General features: G+C 32.4%; 2 protein-coding genes across 6 annotated transcripts in view; one reads left to right on the top strand and one right to left on the bottom strand.

Moving 5' to 3' along the window:
- The window catches only part of LOC146995279 (uncharacterized), a 58,590-nt gene extending 44,251 nt beyond the window's left edge, over nt 1-14,339 (top strand). For 2 of the 3 annotated variants that reach the window (XM_085823159.1, XM_085823158.1), the window contains exon 3: nt 12,048-14,339. In XM_085823159.1, the coding sequence (XP_085679285.1) occupies nt 12,133-13,242 (1,110 nt within the window). In that variant the 5' untranslated portion in view covers nt 12,048-12,132 and the 3' untranslated portion in view covers nt 13,243-14,339. Of the gene's footprint in view, nt 1-3,734; nt 3,751-12,047 lie in introns of those variants that run through there. The other variant, XR_015042919.1, reaches the window with a different exon arrangement.
- The window catches only part of LOC146995278 (uncharacterized), a 474,485-nt gene that overhangs the window by 366,737 nt on the left and 88,916 nt on the right, over nt 1-18,832 (bottom strand). The gene's annotated exons all lie outside the window — the stretch shown is intronic.

The raw sequence follows: 18,832 nt of genomic DNA, 5'->3' as shown, positions 1-18,832 counted from the left end.
TCAAAGTAAACTTCCTGCATTGTGAAGAGTACTACGTGTATGTCTTGATGCGTTCATGAGAAGCTTGTTCCCTCGTATACGCTCTGCCACTTCGAACAAAAATTGTCCGTAAACTGCAGCGTCTTGAGTTGTTTATATAGGTTCTTGAGCTGTTCTGTTATTTTCTGTCGAATCTGACGCTGACGCGGAGAGTCTTGTATCCTTCGTTTACTTGCTACTTCTTCTATTCTTCGCGCATGGTCTGTTGACGTTCCACTTGCCTAATGGGCCTCCGTTTCCCTTCTGCTTCCCTTTCCGGAGCACGCAGTGTTTCTTGGTTTTCTGAATGTCTTTTGTGTTTTCTACTAGTTTCTGATACAGTTTGAGCACGCGAAGTTTCTTGAGTTGCTGCTTGTCTGCTGGAACTCCTATTCGTTTCTTCTTCAGTTTCTTGAATGAGTAAGCTGTCTTGTCACTATGCTTGCCTGCTGAGTTTCTAGTTGTGTCTTCATTCATTTTTGAAGCTCGCAAATTTTCTTGTACTTGCCTGTTGAGTCTCCTAGTGTTTTTTACTTCATTTTTCTGTAGCTCGCTGTACCATTTGTGCTCTCTTCTTGCGTTCAGACATTTTAGTAAATTGGAAAAAAAAAATTATTTAACTGTAGTAAAGTAACATTGCATCTAAAATACGTTAAATATCTACAGATGTTTAAACTTCTACTCAGAAAGTAAGTATACAATAAAAGAAATTAAATTTTTATAAATAAATTTAGAATAGCATAAAATGCATAGAAACATTTCATTATGAAGAAAATGTATTCATTCTTTCCAAGCAACCAGCGATTCGTAAATACATTTTTCTTGCCAACTCAGGAAACAAAGACCTTTGACCCTTCAGGTAATACATTGGAGGTTATGATTTAAATTTATTTCAATATAACAAATTTTCACAATCTCAATAAAGGAATTAACGTAGCGATAGCATATCGTGTCACGTATCCAAAGGTGAAACATAAAAGTTGCCAAAAGCAGCTATTCATTTAAAATACTGATATTAACGAAAGATTTTCGACATACAATGACGTTATATGGAATCACGTGCTTTCTTCAACTTCAGAATATGACCGTAAATAATAATAACAATAAGTTTCACGTTTGGCAATACTATTTATTTCATATTTTTTTTAACTTAAAAATATCTCTTAAACAAACTCTACGATTTGAAAGTGAGAACGGCCAACATTTTTCCAAGTAAAGCATTTTGATGTCCAGTGCGCTAGACTTCGGCTACTTGGAAAAATAAATACGAAAAATTACCGTTTTCCGAAATTTTATATAATATCTCGAGTGATAGTCGTAGGAAGATAACAATAGTCGGAAAGTTTTACCAAGAAGTTTTGAAATCCGGGGGTACCTCCTTCTAAACTCAAACTCCCCGTTCCGGAGATATGATGTTACGAAGAAAAAAACAAGGAGGCAAAAATCCACAGATATTTATATTGTTGATTCCTGTGTACAATATTCAAATTCCTTCAAAACATTAAGCTTCATTTAAATAAAAGGAAATTAAATTCAGGCATTTTTATTACCTTTCAAGCTTTTATTGTATTTTTAAATATTCTTTTTGTCACATTTGCGCAAGTTTTCCTCGGCGTCATTAGGAGCCGTAGGTCGAAGACATTTAAGAATCATTGCTGTAAATAATGATCATATGATAAATTGCAATACATATTCGATTGTTTTGATGAGAATTTGAGTACAAATCTTTATACATCAGCTACTATGCCCCTTTATGTAACGACAAAGATTATTTTCGATGATTATCCGATGAGAATGATTCTTTACAATGATTATTCGATGACAATGATTATTTACAACGAATATTAAAAGCTGATGACTATGATTACTTAAATAGAATATGCATGTCATTCGATGACAGCGATTATTTCCAAAGAATCTTCGATCACGTCACTATTGTATATCGCTATACCCGTGGGGTTGGGGCCGGTTGTGAATTGTACTACGGCCCTGTAATTAAGCGTTTTAAATGACGTCAAATAGTCACTGATCCAGATATTTTTCTAGTAACTGCCGCGTATTGTGATCAAAACCGTTATTTAAATCTTCTAAATAAAATTTGGGATAATTCCTTTTACATCAGAGAATAAAGCAATTTGTAACACGAATTTCAACAAAACTACATGCATCGAATAACAAGAATTATATAAACGGAAGTATCAGTACAACAAATCGCTCTTTGCAGCTCCGCTTTAGTCCGACACTTGTTTTTCAGCTATCGTATCTACCCATTTGAAGATACCATGTGAAGAATACTTTTTTTAAGTGTGTAAATTAATTACATGTATGTTATGTATATATATGGAGATATTTTTTGAATTAAGAAAGCACCAACTTTTTTTAACGAAAACAACCGAGACATTACCTCCAGTCCAATTTAATTTTTCATCTAAATCATTTCTTAATTACAAAAGTTAATATTAATTTTCTTTGCAAAGGAGACTAGGTGTTGCTGGAAACAAATGAAATACCAAACATCATAAATTTATTGAAGTCAACAGCAGAAAACTGTTAAACAATTAATAGATCACTTCAATGAAATGTAATTGCATTTAAACGTATTAAATTGTTTTCAGCAGATGTAATAATCAGGAACATAGGAAGATCCGAAGAGATATTGTGCGTTTAAATACTTTTTTTGTTTTCGCTAATTTTTTTATACATTTCAGTTAACGTGTAAATCTGTGTTTTGAACGCATGGCCCGTTAAGTGAAGAAGTCTGTAGGAAGGCAATTTTAATCCTGTGCGGAAATTGTCCAAATGATTGATCAGTCATCGACTCAGCATACGCAGCCATCAGGTTGAGATCCCAAACATTGATTAATTGCGCTCGACTGGAAATTTGATCAGCATGGTCAACGGAAGCCACCGTTTAAAAAATTTTCTTGTTCTTAAATATATGCTTATTCACTTTTGTAATATTACTAGATACTTATAATCACGGTTCCTTCACTTTCAATAATATATTTCATAAATTGTTGAAGTGCAGACACATACTTCATATTGTAGAAAAACGTTTCTCTGGAATTTTTGATGCAAATCCTGGTTATCTTTTCTAAGAAGGGAAAGTAAGAAAGTGTGCCATTTATAAAGCTTAAGTTTTGCTAGATTTGCAGGTTTTTCGCGCTCGCATTTTACGTGCTTCTTAAGAATCTCTGGTAATAAAATGGGAACTTTCCATGACTTGTTGCCAATCTAATTGGAGAAAAAAATTTATTCTTTATAGGGATACTTGCGGGAGGTAACCGTCGAGCAATCTTCTTGTATCTGTCTCGTCCCATCCTGTTTGTTATTTTATTAAAACGTGTTTGGAAAATTTTTTCCTGATTGCATGGTTTGATTTGAGATGATAGATGTCAATCAGACCTTTTAATATGGCATCCTGAGCTGTTGGTGCCAGCAGCTTCATTTCCTATTATACCTGTATATTCTCATAATGGAATTTAGGCTAATAAGAGGAATATTCATTTCCATATTTATTGTTTTTAAAAGATTTTGAATAAGTAAAGATATTTTCTTCGTGGAACATTGAGCGTTTAAAAATCTTTGACAATCTGTAAAAATGCTCGCAAACTGTAACTTACTACTTTTGACAAAAAACGTATAAGTAATCATTTATTAAATTAATGAATTCAAACATATGAACATATATATTTAATAAAATAAAAATATTTCAGCGCAAATAATTATCGACGTATATTTGAAGAAGAAGAAGGAGAAGCAGGAATATACTACAGCGATCAACTACTAGAAGAATTGGATCCCCAATGTTTAAGATTGCAATACGTGTCGGAAACGTAAGTCTTTTCGGAAAAAATAATAAAACAAAACATAATGTTTCAGGTCCAGTTTAATTATACCTTTAATAATTTTTTGACAAAAACGCTGGTCTGGAAAATAATACGTTTTCAGATTTATAATGCTTAATGTTTTTTTCAATCCATCATTACAAAAATATATTATAAATGTTTAAGATGGAAAATCCTATTGTGAAGAATTCAAATTTATTGTCATACCTTTTGATTATGAGGAAACGTTATTGCATTAACTAATGAAATATCTAAACAGAAAGCTAATATACAAAATACACGTGTTTAAACGGCCAGTTTGTAAAATTTGTAAATGAGAAGTTGTTATGAAGTTAGTTGTTGAATGTCAAATAGTTGATATAATTAGAGTAACAAAGACAAAAAGGACTTTATGTTTATAAATAATAATATATATGTATGTAAAACAAATTACGTAAACACTGAAATCCATCCTATACTCTATTCGGAACAAATCTAATATAAATTGTTCTCTTCATCTGTTTCTGTTAGACTATATATTTCTAGATTTACAGAGATTTAGAATATTATTTAGCTCGAGTTTTGAGAATGTACTCATCAAACATAATAAAAATTTCCAGATTCCAACTTTTCATTGTAATTATTTTTTTAATATATAATATTAAATAATTTTGAATTAATAGAAAATTAAAAAATAAAAATTAATTAATTAAAATATATTTATGTAGATATATATATCCCCATCACATGATTTACATAAAGATGATGACCTAGCTAAGTGGGAATTTAAATTTCCTGAATCAAATATTTCTCTTACTAAGCCACAATGTTGTCGAACTATGCACATTTTTTTCTATCTCTGTCACCGCTGACACGACGTCGTGCTACTTTCTTCCTATTCCAACAATATGAGAAATATAAATATTCTAGAAATAGGTAGGTTTAGAATTTCAAATGAATTGGAGCCGCAAATATGAATTGAAATAAATCTGAATATTTTATATTATTCATCTGCCAAATTTGCTCTGTATTATAGATCAATATGTGCGATCAGAATTCCTAACATTAATTCACACACACACACATATACATATATATCTATATATATACGTTTATCGTATATATGTTATGGTGAAACGCCGAAATCTGGAGAATGTCGACTTTCACCGGTGAATGTCAACATTCACATAGTCGCTTGTTGTATGTCCGAAATATTTTCCAAATACTCTTATTTCTGACTTACACCGGTAAATGTCAACATTCACCATCTACTAATGGTGAATGTTGAACACATAAGAATATTATATTTTCTCCGTAATTCGGTCACGAAAAAACGCACTTAAATTAAGAACTTAAGAATATAAGAACTTAAAACACACTGTACATTCAAAATGCGAAAGGAAAATAATAGAAGTTTAAAACTTACAAAATTACGTGATTCAAATCTTATTTATTGCAAAAACTTAAACTCTTATGACACTTTCAATTGCACAAGAGGCCCTTGCTTTTACGACAGCATTTATTTGTGGAACACTTCCTTTTGCAATGACAGCGTGTACATATACTCCTCTCTTTTCAACCTACACCAGAACACATCCGTGAGTGTCGACATACACCGGTGAGGGTCCGAATGTACAAGAATGTAATGCAATATTCGATCTTTCACCGACGTATTTGGTGAATGTTGACATTCTCCGGTGAAAGTCGACATTCTCCAATTTCGGTCTTTCACGGTAACATATATATATATATAAAGATTTTATATATATATATATATATATATATGATTTTCCTTTTACAATTGAAATTTTATTCTTCATGATGATTTAACTCTAGTCCCCGTTAAAACATTATTAACATTTTGCTTTCAAATTACTTCAAAACATCTTTCGAAATATAACTTACCAGTATGGATTCACTCTTTTAAAATAATTCTACTTTAATTAAACTTAGGAGATAATATAATCAATTAATCAATATTGTTTAGGAAATAAATTATTATTAACTAACTTTGCAGCAATTGCGCAAGTAATTGTAACTTCTTTTCGCACTTAATGAATTTAAGATCATACAACATTGGATATGCTAAATAGCAGCTATTAGCGCTATTTATCGCTTGCCTAATGTACCCACTTTATATATTACCACCATTCTTCTTTCTTAATATTTTAATTTTTAAGTTTTATAAAGTTCTTATACAAAAACTTTACTGTATTGAAGGTTAGCAGCCTCCTTACTTTTATATCTTGCTAGTTTATCTGAAATTGAAATCATTTAATGTCATTCCACTAGATGAAAAACTTGAAAATTTAACGCCATGCCTGCTACAGATAAACCCAAAATACAATTTTTATGAAAAACATTTAACTGTATTTACATGATTACATGCGGCACTTGACATATAAAATATATAGGACAGACTAAAAACAATCTTAACTTTCGAATCAATAACCATAGAGCTTAAATCAAAACATTCAACGCACAAAAAATAGCATTAAAATAAGTACACCATCACAACTCAATACAGCAGAATTAGAGCACTTTAAACACCATGACTTCAACTCTATTCAACTTCAGATACTAGATATAATACCCAATCACAAAACACGAATTTTTCAGGAATCTCTCTATATACTAAAACAACGTTCACTTTATCCATATGGACTTAACACTTATATACATAGTCATAGAGATACTTCTAAGAAGTCTATTTTCAGCCAATTTAAGCACTACAGCAACAAAACGCAGAGAGGAATAAGAGGAAGCAAAATAAAAAATAATGCGAGATTTTTATCCACTTTGGATACATTTGCATTGAAAAAACAATTGAAATGTTTCTTTGACTCAGACAACTTTCCCAAGAAACCTCTCAACTGTTACACTCCTGTACTAATAAATTCCTTATCAAACTAAAAAAATTCATTCAATAAAGCTACGACGACACACAAATCATTAAAGACATGATTCTCGATTTTAGTTTTTTCGGACTCTCTAATAGTCTCACTCAACGCAAAATTTATTTTAAAGTCAATTTTCTACATCCGCAGTTTGACAATATTCATTTCTCAAGAATCATCAGAGATTGTAAAGATTACTTCCCCGCAGTTGATACATTAACTATGGTTGCATTTAAATATCAAAGGACCTTAAGCAACTTGCTGACTAACCACCATGAAATAGATGAAACAGCAGAATGACATTGTAAGACACCAATTTACAGCAATTACGTGGATTCTCATCACCAGCGCATAATTACTGGCAACCTGAATATCATACAGAACCATCAACTTAAAACACTAATGAGTTATGGTACAAAATTTAGACCAGTCAGAAACATGACTACAAATTTCTGTTACAAGACTTTCGAAAACAACATCAACAAAGTTATAGTTAAAGCAAGCTATCAACTGAATTTACCCATAGATACCTTATAAAAATGGAAAGCCAAAATTCTTCAACGCATATCCACCGAAATCAGTCACCTCAAGTTTAAAAGTACACTGAATTGGTCGCAACTTACATCAGATATTAAAAAATTAAAACAGCTCTTTACTATTACAAAAATAGTTCAACAACTAATAACTTTAGCATTATATGAAAACAATTCTACGCAGAAATTATTCATAAAGAACTTCTCAACGCGACTACTTATCAATTAGCCAACCTTACAGAAACATCTATAATAAACAGGTTTAAAACTTTTCATAAGAAACTCAATATTACTTTCAATGCAAACTACAACAGATTTACTAATCTTTATGCGATTCCCAAATTCCATAAAACACAATTAAAATTCAGATTTATTGCTAATGGAACTAATAAATTACAAGAAAAATGTAGACTATTATTTTTCAATTCAACTTAATAAAATCTGTAAATTTATTTTCAATGATTGTAACACTAATCATAACAATCCTGGATCATTCATAATAACACTCCTGTCATTAATACTATTCAAACCATTAACATCCAAAACATTAATTGCTATGACTTTGAAAACTTATATACCTCACTTCCTCTAGAAGAAATCTATACCAGTCTACTTGATCTAACTAAACTCTTCTCTGATATGCTCAATATCATGACTCTTGACAAATGGGAAACCTACCTAAAATGCACACTTTTTCATAACTACATCAAGTTTCAAAATCAAATTTTTAAACAAGTCAGAGGATTGCCAATGGGCTTACATTCCAGCACCTCGATCTGTAATATCTTTTTATTTGTCAAAGACTTTAACTTCGAAAAAAATCTACAACCACAAGAGTTAAATTACTACAAACACACCTACAGATATATTGATGACCTTATTACAATTAATAATTTTGATAAAATTGAACACTCCGAGATTTATCCGAATTGTCTTACACTTAATAAAACTAATAATTCACAAAATAGCATAGACTTTCTAGATCTTCAAATCATTAACTACAAAAAAATTTTACTTTTTGACAAAACAAGAAACTTCAATTTCAGTACTAACAAATTAATAAATTGGAACTCCAACATATCCAAAAAAGTAATTAACAATACTATAATTAATCAAATACAACGAATTAAAATTATATGGACAGATACAATAGATTTACAACGCGAAATTTTGCTCCTTATTAAAATTCTCAAAAATAATCTAATACCCATTCAATTTATCAACCATTGCCTTAAAAGAGCAGGCGTTAAATACTCACCCTAAATCATGTAACTGATAGGGATATGATAATTTGTTCCTAAACCTGAGAAGGCGGTATAAGTTGGATGACTATCAGTTGAAGGATTTGTATATAGTGTAATTACTCAATTGTATATATTGTAAAAACCTAATTGTCTTCAGACTCATGCTGTTACTATACTGTTACTAAAAAAATGGGCCTATTTCATGACTTTAGTCTGTCTAATAGCTCTTGGACAGTGAAAAATTCCTTTTTTCCTTTCTTAAATTCTTAATCATTGCGACACGACAATTAGCCAGAAATTAATTAATTTCCATTCACTAGTATTTTCAAAAAAATCTTAACAGACATTCTCCCTCAAATAAGAACTCCACATAATACATCCCTCAAGAATTCCGAGTCCAACCCACTACCATAAATTACTTCACCCAAGTCTTACCGACTGATATTATTCAAAGCCCCCACTGCCGCTAAGAATTTTCGGACACCCAACACTTATGAGTCAGACATGAAGAGAATACTTTGCCAACTCCCCCACTAGAAAGAATGTAAGTTACTTAATACCTTTTCTGGCCTTTATATCTTCATGTACATTCACTGTTCTTATTATATATTATTTTTTACATTTTTTTATATTACTTTATATTGTCTTTGATTTGTTTTTACAAACTTTGCATTATTTATCTTATTTTGTAATCTTCTATGTTTATTTCAACTTTACTTTGAATTCGATTTCATAATAACAATTTCCAATGTTTAATTTTTACAAATAATATAGAACTCAAAAGCATAAACATGAAGGAGTCGGGGACGGTTACTCGGGTTATATCGGCTTTCTCTACAGATTTTGCTTTTTACTCCAAATTGAATTTCCAATGTTTAATTTTTAAAAATAATATAGAACTCAAATGCATAAACATGAAGGTGTCGGGGACGGTTACTCGGGTTATATCGAATTTCTCTACAGATTTTGCTTTTTACTCCAAATTGAATTGACTAAATTGCTTCATAAGAATAAGTTCTTTGAGTATAAGCATTGGATCATAATCCCTTCTATTCGCGGAGATATTTGGCCTGACTAGAATTGCCGGTTCGGCTTTAACTTATAACTCGAGTAAAGACGAAACACCTTCGTATTTACGTATTTTTATCAATTATTGTTCGTTGAATGGGAGTTGGTTTGTTCCCATTGAAAAGTCAATTAATTTCCGATCAATGACAATGATTACATGGTTTTAATTTTCCTTTTACAATTGAAATTTTATTCTTCATGATGATTTAACTCTAGTCCCCATTATTAACATTTTGCATTTTGCTAAACATTATTAACATTATTAACCAAAAACATTATTAACATTTTGCTTTCAAATTACTTCAAAACATATTTCGAAATATAACTTACCAGTATGGATTCACTCTTTTAAAATAATTCTACTTTAATTAAACATAGGAGATAATATAATCAATTAATCAATATTGTTTAGGAAATAAATTATATATATATATAATCGTTTATTGCAATGCATGGTCGGAAACGCTTTCCTGGCGCTATAGTGACGAGAGACAACACAAGAAAAATAGGGTACGAACAGTGTAAAGATATTTCTTTATTATTCTTAGCGCAGCGAAAACTAAGAAATAAGAACAAAAACATTGGATTGTCATCAAAGAAAGTATTCGAAAGTTCCTTAGGAAAGTATCCTAAACATGGGTTTGGTAGGGGTAGTCCAGTGCATTGTTCAGCAAGATCACGAGACCTCACTTGCATTATCACTTCCGCTCGGGGTAATTCAACACATTCGTGCACGAAACCCCTGTTAGAAGTCCAACAGGAACTTGTGGCACATATCGTGGCAGCTGCTGGGAAAGTCCTGAGGATGCACAGTATTTTCCAGAACATCTTATGGTCGATGTGCGAGAGATGTGATACCTGCATCAGGGTGCAGGTCGTAATTTCGAACACCTTCTTTGAGGTCCATAAGTGTCTAATTTTGTTCCTATTTTTTAATTTCTCTTGTGCTAAGCATAATTGGTGTCCGTTCTTTCTTGTGTTTTGTGTTGTTTGTACCGGCCAGGAAAGTTGTTTCGGCCCTGTTTTGCCATTTCATTTTTCCTCGATGTCGTCTCTCTCATATATGTGCATAATTACTTATGACTCAAGTGTTGCTACTATATGATGAAATTTACAAACACGGTGTTTACAATGCTACATATTCCCATCCGAAAATATCTTTTTTTTTTCCTCTTGCCCTTCAAATAAGAAATGTGTGTCCTTCATTGTAAAATCTCCTGGAACTTTAATACTTCTTTTTTCGAGGACAATGGAGAAAATATTTCAGTATAGGCAGCAGTCAATATTCAAACATTACATTGTGAAAGCCATTAAAGTGATTTCGGCCATTAGCCGAAACGCTCAGAAAGGCTTAATTCGCATAAGGATTTAGGAAATACATTTTGAAAAACTTAGCAAATTTTCCTTCAATAAATTTAATGGAACAGGCAAAAGAAATTACAGGGAACAATAAATATAGGAGAAAACAGATATTTCTTTTCCTAATTTGTTTTACTGTGTTTGATTTCTTTCTTTCTTCCTGTATAAATAATTAAAACTTAAAGAATGTAACTGAAGAATGAGAATAAAATTTTCAATTGAAAACAAATGGTGGCAAAACTCCTAGTGCTGCTCTGCTGGACGACGAAATAGACCAGCAATATTTTCCGAATTTGGAATTACAAGAGAAAATTTGAAACCTGTGCAGCCAGCGATGCAAAGGGATTCTTCTGAGAGAAAGATGACTTAAATGAGGAAACTCGGAGATAATGTAATGATGTGTAAGGTTACCTCTACTGGGATAATAATAAGAAAAGGTTAAAATACAAAATACGTAAGTAAATTATACAAAAATTGAAGAAATTTAAAATATCTAGCAAGCGTAAGAAATAGTAATTGATTCAAAACCTAAATGAATCTAAAGCTCTCAAACTTATACTCGTTTAAATACAGGTTTTTCTGATTCAGAAAGAACGTTACGTGTATATCTTCTAAGATGCTTTTTCCATCCTTTTTTTTTTTGTAGTTGTTTCATTTTTGATTTCAGTTTTCTTTTTTTCTCCTATTTTGCAATTTTCCCCATTGTTTCGCTCTGTTTTTAAGCCACCTGTTTATTATTACTATTATTATTATTACAACTTATGTAAAAATTAAGTAAGGAAAAGTAAGGCACTGAAACTTTGCAAATTATCACACTCTACGTGAGATTCATGGTGGTCGCTTATTGCATACAAATCACGCCAAATTCTTTAACTTCTCTGCTTGGCTTTAGGTCCTTATAACGAAAACAACCAATTCGCCCTTTGTAGAAAAATATTCTGTCAGGCAATAAATCTACGGGGAGATTTTTCCCTATGAAACTGAGCCCAAAGTGTTATATAGTATCTAAATATTAAAGTGTTGTACATGTTAAACGTGATCGTCGTTGCATTACTTTCACTTTTTTACTACTGAAATAAAGATATACTGATTATTTTGTAGATTGGAAAACCCTCCTTGTGATCATGAAAAGGAGCAAAAACTGGAAACCGAGAGAGAACTAGAAAAGAAGCGAGAACCGGAAAAGATGCAAGAACTGGAAAAGAAACAAGAACTGAATAAAAAGGAAGAACCGGAAAAGAAGGAGAAACTGCAAAAGAAGGAGAAACTGGAAAAGAAGCAAGAACTGGAAAAGAAACAAGAACTGAATAAAAAGGAAGAACCGGAAAAGAAGGAGAAACTGGAAAAGAAGGAGAAACTGGAAAAGAAGCAAGAACTGAAAAACAAGAAAAAACTGGAATTGACACAAAAACTAGAAAAGAAGCAAGAAATGAAAAAGAAGCAAAAGCTGGAAAAGATACAAAAACTAGAAAAGAAGCAAGAACCGGAGAAGATACAAGAACTGGAAAAGAAGCAAGAACTGAAAACGAAGCAAGAGCAGGAAGCGAAGCAAAAAATTGAAAAGAAGCAAGAACTGAAAATGAAACAAGAGCAGAAAAAGAAGCAAAAACTGGAAAAGAAGGAAGAACTGAAAAACAAACAAAAACTGGAGAAGCAACAGAAACTAGAAAAGAAGCAAGAACTGAAAAAGAAGCAAACACTGGAATGGATTCAAAAACTAGAAAAGAAAGAAGAACTAAAAAACAAGAAAAAACTGGAAGAGATACAAAAACTAGAAAAGAAAGAAGAACTGAAAATGGAGAAACTACTAGAAGAGATGCAAAAACAAGTGAACAAAGAAGAACTGAAAAGGCAGAAGGAACTGGAAAAAATGCAAAAACTAAAAAACAAAGAAGAACTGAAAAAGCAGAAAAAGAAGCAAAAACTGGAAAAAAAGGAAGAACTGAAAAACAAACAAAAACTGGAGAAGCAACAGAAACTAGAAAAGAAGCAAGAACTGAAAAAGAAGCAAACACTGGAATGGATTCAAAAACTAGAAAAGAAAGAAGAACTGAAAAACAAGAAAAAACTGGAAGAGATACAAAAACTAGAAAAGAAAGAAGAACTGAAAATAGAGAAACAACTGGAAGAGATACAAAAACAAGTGAACAAAGAAGAACTGAAAAGGCAGAAGAAATTGGAAAAAATGCAAAAACTAAAAAACAAAGAAGAACTGAAAAAGAAGAAGAAACTGGAAAAAATGCAAAAAATGGAAAAGAAGCAAGAGCCGGAAAAGATGCCAGAACTGGAAAGATAGATGAGTCAGAAAAGACGCAATACCTGGGAAAAGAAGCAAAAAACGGAAAATAATCCAAATCTGCAAAACCAGCAGGAACCGGAAAAGAACTGTCAAACCCGAAAAGGAAACCGGATGAACTGCGAAAAGAGCCAGAACTGGATAACGACTGTAGAACGATTGATTTAATGACCAAACGAAGCAAGACCCGAAAAAGAAAAATAGAACAAATAAATCATATACCACTGCAAATAATACCACTGCAAGCATTAAATATCAACGTCAAAAGAATAAACACCTTTCTTCAAGGAAGCTTTGCAATACACTGTCATAAGCCAGAAGGTATAGAAAAAATCAGCTATAACCTCATTGCCAAAACAGTTGCAAAAGATATAGTTAACGTAAAACTTCCGGAAGCCACAATACCAAAATGCACAATTCATAATACTCCAAAAAATTTCAACTCTGATGAACTGATTCAAATTATAGCCCAAGAAACATAATCAAATATTTCCCACCTAAGGCCTTTATTTAAACTGAATTATCAAAATAATATCGATAAATGGATCATAAAATGTCACGGTGAAACTTTCCAAAATTTTATGAGTAAAAAACAAATATATATTGGATGGCGCACCAATAAAATAACCGAGTTTATCGGTGTACGCAGATGTCAAGTCTGTCAGGATTTCTCTCATAAGACAAACCAACCAAAATGCTCATTCTACGGCGGAAAATATGTTTCTTACTGTTATTCCCAAACTCCGTACTGCATAATCTGTTGGATTAACAATAAAAAGTATGAAACAAAATTTGACTGTAAACATCCAGCCTTAGCTATTTCCTGGTCCACATATCAAACAAAAGTTAGACGAGTAAAATCCAATACATATTATCAACAATAATGCAAGATCCTGCAGACTATCTATAGACCCTTTCCATCAATAAAAAGAATAACAATGGCATCCGCTTTCTCAAAATAAATCTTCAAAGAGCAAAGACCGCCACCGACCAACTATGTCAGTATCAAGTAGATTATCTGGCAGATTTTATTATAAATCAAGAACATTATTGCATCACTGGCAAATTAGGAAGAAGTCCAAATAACTGGGCAATTATTCAACGTCATGCTTCAACGGGTGTTTTATCTCCTCGTACAGCCATATTCATTCCAAACAATAAATGGAATTCTACAATAATTATTAATACTCGAGATATAATCACAATTTCAATCAATACTAATGCATCTCAGCTTCTTATTACTAGTATCTATATATCTCCGTCAAAAATCCAAATCAAACCTTATCCATACTAAATGAAATCTTACAACAATAATAATAGTCCGCATGTTTTTTGTGGAGACTTTAACTCGCAAAGTACTTAATGAGGATACTTACAAACCGATCACAGAGGAAGAATACTTGAAGAATTTTTAAATGCAAACAATCTCATTCTACATAATCATTTTACTGACCGACCTACCTTTGATAATACCTACAATAATTATTGGACTGATCTTCTTATTTCTACAACACATCTTGATAATAAAATTAACAACAGATCAATACTAGATGAACATACCGAATCTTATAACAAATATATCTCTTTTGATATAACTGAATATACGTCCTTTACTGCACTTACCAGATTTAAAATCAATAATAACAAAAAAAAAAAAAAAAAAAAGAAATTTCAACAAAAGTTCAATCCAATTTCAAATGACTTTCTAAATGCTATTATTCTGTGTACAACCAAAAGAGAACTTAATAATATTACCAAGGAACTTATCAGAAAGTTTCAAGATACCTACGAACGTACCTTCTTCAAAAGATCATCAATACCCATTATAAAAATCAACTGGTGACGAAAGAACTCCGCTAAGTCAAACACAAAACACGAGCATTACGAAGAAAACTGAAATCATCGCAAACTAATGAAGAACGACTCAACCTACTTCAAAAATACAAAAAACGAAAAGCCCCATATAAAAAGCAAATAATGTCTGCAAAGCTTTAAGCATGGTGCAACTATTGTTCAAACAACCAGTATACGTATGGCTCATTGTACAAAATTGAAACCAACAAAATCTTCCACCCAACGCAACTTACAGTCACTAATAGGGGAAATAATGATAAAAATGTTACGAAGATCACTTTAGAAAACATTCTAGATGTTATTCTACCAAAAGAAAACATATATGATGATTTAACTGAACAAAGATTAATTCGTTGTAATCTACTTCCAAGAAAATGATAACACATTTACAGCCATGGAACTCAATCTATTTATTAAAAAACTCAATAACGAAAATGCTCCTGGACCAGATAGAATCTGCTATCAAATTATACATAAAAGTAATCCTAAGCTAATTCTAATCTGCAATAAATGTCTCGAACTTGGTATTTTTCAAGACTGCTATAAAACAAGACAAAACATACTCTTCCTCAAAAAGAACAAAGCTCATGAAAATCCTAATTCCTATCGGCCAATTAACCTTCTACCATCCCTTGGAGAAAATCTGAAAGTTGTATTATAGGAAGACTTGAATACCATTTTCACCATCATAAATTCATTAATGAAAATCAGTGTGGATTTAGGCAGCAAAAATCTACCATTCATGCAACCAGTGCAGTCCTAAACCAAATCCATGTTAATAAAATCAATAACCTACACTCCGCAATAATCAGCTTAGGTCTCAAATCAGCCTTTGATTCATTATGGCGGCCCTCAATTAAAGAAGCACTTAGAAATATTGAATGTACTTATAATATCTATTAAATTATCAATAATTTCCTTGATAATCGGCATAGTCTCATTTTATATAATAATTCTTTAATCAGAAGAAAACAAGTTCGTGGATGTTCACAAGGCGCATGTATAAGCGCAGAATTATGGAATATTACATTTAATAAAATTATAAAAAGTGCTTGGCTTCCTTTTGCTAAAATTACTGCTTTCGCCGATGATGTCGCATTTGTTATGAGTGGAAGGTCCCATTTAATCCTTCGAAGAAATTGTCAAGAAATAATAGCCATATTCCAGCAAGAATGCAAGAAAATTAAACTTGAAATTTCATCCTCCAAATCTAGAATCATGACAAATAATAAACCTGGACAAAATCTTACTAAGCAACTTTCTGTTAAAATAAATGGCGAAAAAAATCAAGCATACTAAATTCTTTTCTATTACTTTTAGATCTTCCCGTTGCTTCAAAAACTACCTTATATTCACCTAACTGATTTTCTCATCAATTCGTCGACACATTCTTTTGTGACTTTTAAAGGTCATAGATTTATTGTTAGGTAACAGAATTTCAAATTTAAAGGATGGTGGCAATTCATATCGGCCATCGGAAAGAAAATTTAATATCTCTTTGAATTGCTTAACTGTGTTGGTGTGAGCAAGTTCTAGTTTAACATCTTCGGTTGGGTCTGTTATGTCAATGGCATCTAAATTCCAGAGTTCGGTTACACAAGATTAGAGGAATGCAACGACACTATATTGTTGAACAAATTATTTTCCAGTAATGCTAGAATAGTAGCTGAAGTAGATTTTTCAGATAAGCTGTTTACTTTACCAATCACAGTGTATCCGAATTCAGTCGCCACTACAGACACACCCGAGTGCAGTTTCAGAGAGCTGCCAGCAATAATGTCCCCGATGGCATCTGCTCCTAAAAGTAATTCAATGTTATATTCCTTAGCTTGCAAATCAGACAAGGTGATATTTCTACCTTTTAATTTAGGGTATTGTGATCAACTATTTTTGGAACAGATTCGCATATTTTGTTATGAGTAAGTACTTCAAAGTTATGTTCATACGTTCCCTCAAAATTTCTTAAATTAACATCAAACACTAAATGGCAATTAGGACTTGTCTCTCTCTCCCCAAGAATGGTTTGTTTCTATTTGGGACGCAGTTGCAAAAACGTGATGACCCTTTCTGAAAGATAAGATTATGTGAACTACTGTCGAAAATCGTACGAACTGTAAGTTGTGTACCTTCGAAAACTATTTTTAAATCAAATGTTTGCAAAGACACATTTTTATTAACAGTTGGCTGATTAGACAATGCATTACTTGAAAAAACAGTACTTTCAGTTTCATTTCGCTTTACAGTTTCGCTATTAGAGCACATATTGGTATAGTGAAATTTATACACATGTTAAACATTTTACTTTTTTTCTGAAGGCCTGTGAGCTATGTCCAACTCGTAGGCGGCGAAAATAGACAGGCGTTTGCACCAAAGGCTTTAGTTTATCTTCTAAACACATTTTGCGAGCAGAAAAACATTCGGCAGAATTGTGGGATTTCTAACAAAAAATACAACCTAAATTCCGCCTACCTGTATTGCCTTGGAAATTTACGAAGGCAGCAGCTGTAGAGCAATAGGGAACATCAGAATGTGGACGTGAATGAGCAGAAAGGGAAGCTCCCGACCCGGCTACGTGCGAGCTTAATCCTTTCCTCCCTTTGCACTTGGTTTCGAAGAAAGCACAAACGTTTATCCAAAGAGCGCGCACTATCTTGCTGGGACGAAGCATCATCCATTGAACAGTTTCTGGTAAGCAGGACTCAACAAGTGGCTCCAAAAATTCAGCAAACTCTTCCTTAGTTCTACCTTTGAGCTTTCGAGGGCCATGAGCTTGCTCTCAAGTAAATCATAAAGTTCAGCTAAATCTCATTTAATCCGACCAGCAGCATTTTTCGTTACTATGGAAAATGGATCCCGTACATAAATCTGAACCAAACCATCATTAAATCAAACCATCTTTAAAACTTTCGTTTTCAATCTTCTGAGCTATATCTGGGCGACTAATATCTGTAACCTAAATGCGATTTTATTCTAAATCTGCACCCTAAATACGACTGAGCTATTTCTGTACCCTAAACGCGACTTTCGTTTTGCTTTCAAAATTTTGGTATCCGTACTTAACGAAAAATAAAATCGCGGACTCTATGTTCTCGAGATTCAATATATTGCAACCCACTAGGTTACAAAGTGCACGTTACAGTTGAAATAATCGGAGCACGGATCATTCAATGTCGAGATGTTTTTCGATATTTCACACAAGTGGAAATGTTACATTACTCTAATTTATACATAGACATAAAAAGGGATTTCCCCGTTTTGTTCGCAGAAAAGAAAAAAATGATAATAATGAAAACTAATCGAGTCACAAGCCTCTCTCCTTCTGTCGAATCCTCCGAGCAGATCATCCGTAATTATGGCAAAGCACACGAGAGCTATCTGCCTAAAGGGAGGGATGCCTTCGTGGAGGACTTTCTAAGGGAAACTGGCTCGTATGCACGTTACACATGGGGAAAACCACGAAAACGCCCATGCAGCCAGCCCGTTCGCGGGATTTGAACCTTTAAATTTGCATCCGAGTTTTTATTTTAAATTAACTTTACGAAACACTCGTTGAAGTAGCACTCGTTCATAGTAATCTCATTCCTAAATATTTTATTTCTAAATCTTTGCTTCTGTCAAATTTTTCCTATTCACCACTGCATCGATATTGAAGGTAGCTTTTCTTATTTGTTTCCGCTCGACCACAATGTTTAGTGACTGAATTTCACTGACAGTTTTAGTTGAAATGGGAAGGAAT

The sequence above is a fragment of the Stegodyphus dumicola genome, chromosome 9 (assembly GCF_044657685.1).
Source record: "Stegodyphus dumicola isolate Sdum_Otavi_A_Nest chromosome 9, ASM4465768v1".
Lineage (NCBI taxonomy): Eukaryota > Metazoa > Arthropoda > Arachnida > Araneae > Eresidae > Stegodyphus > Stegodyphus dumicola.
The sequence above is the reverse complement of the archived record's forward strand: the minus strand, read 5'-3'. Positions and strand labels throughout refer to the sequence as shown.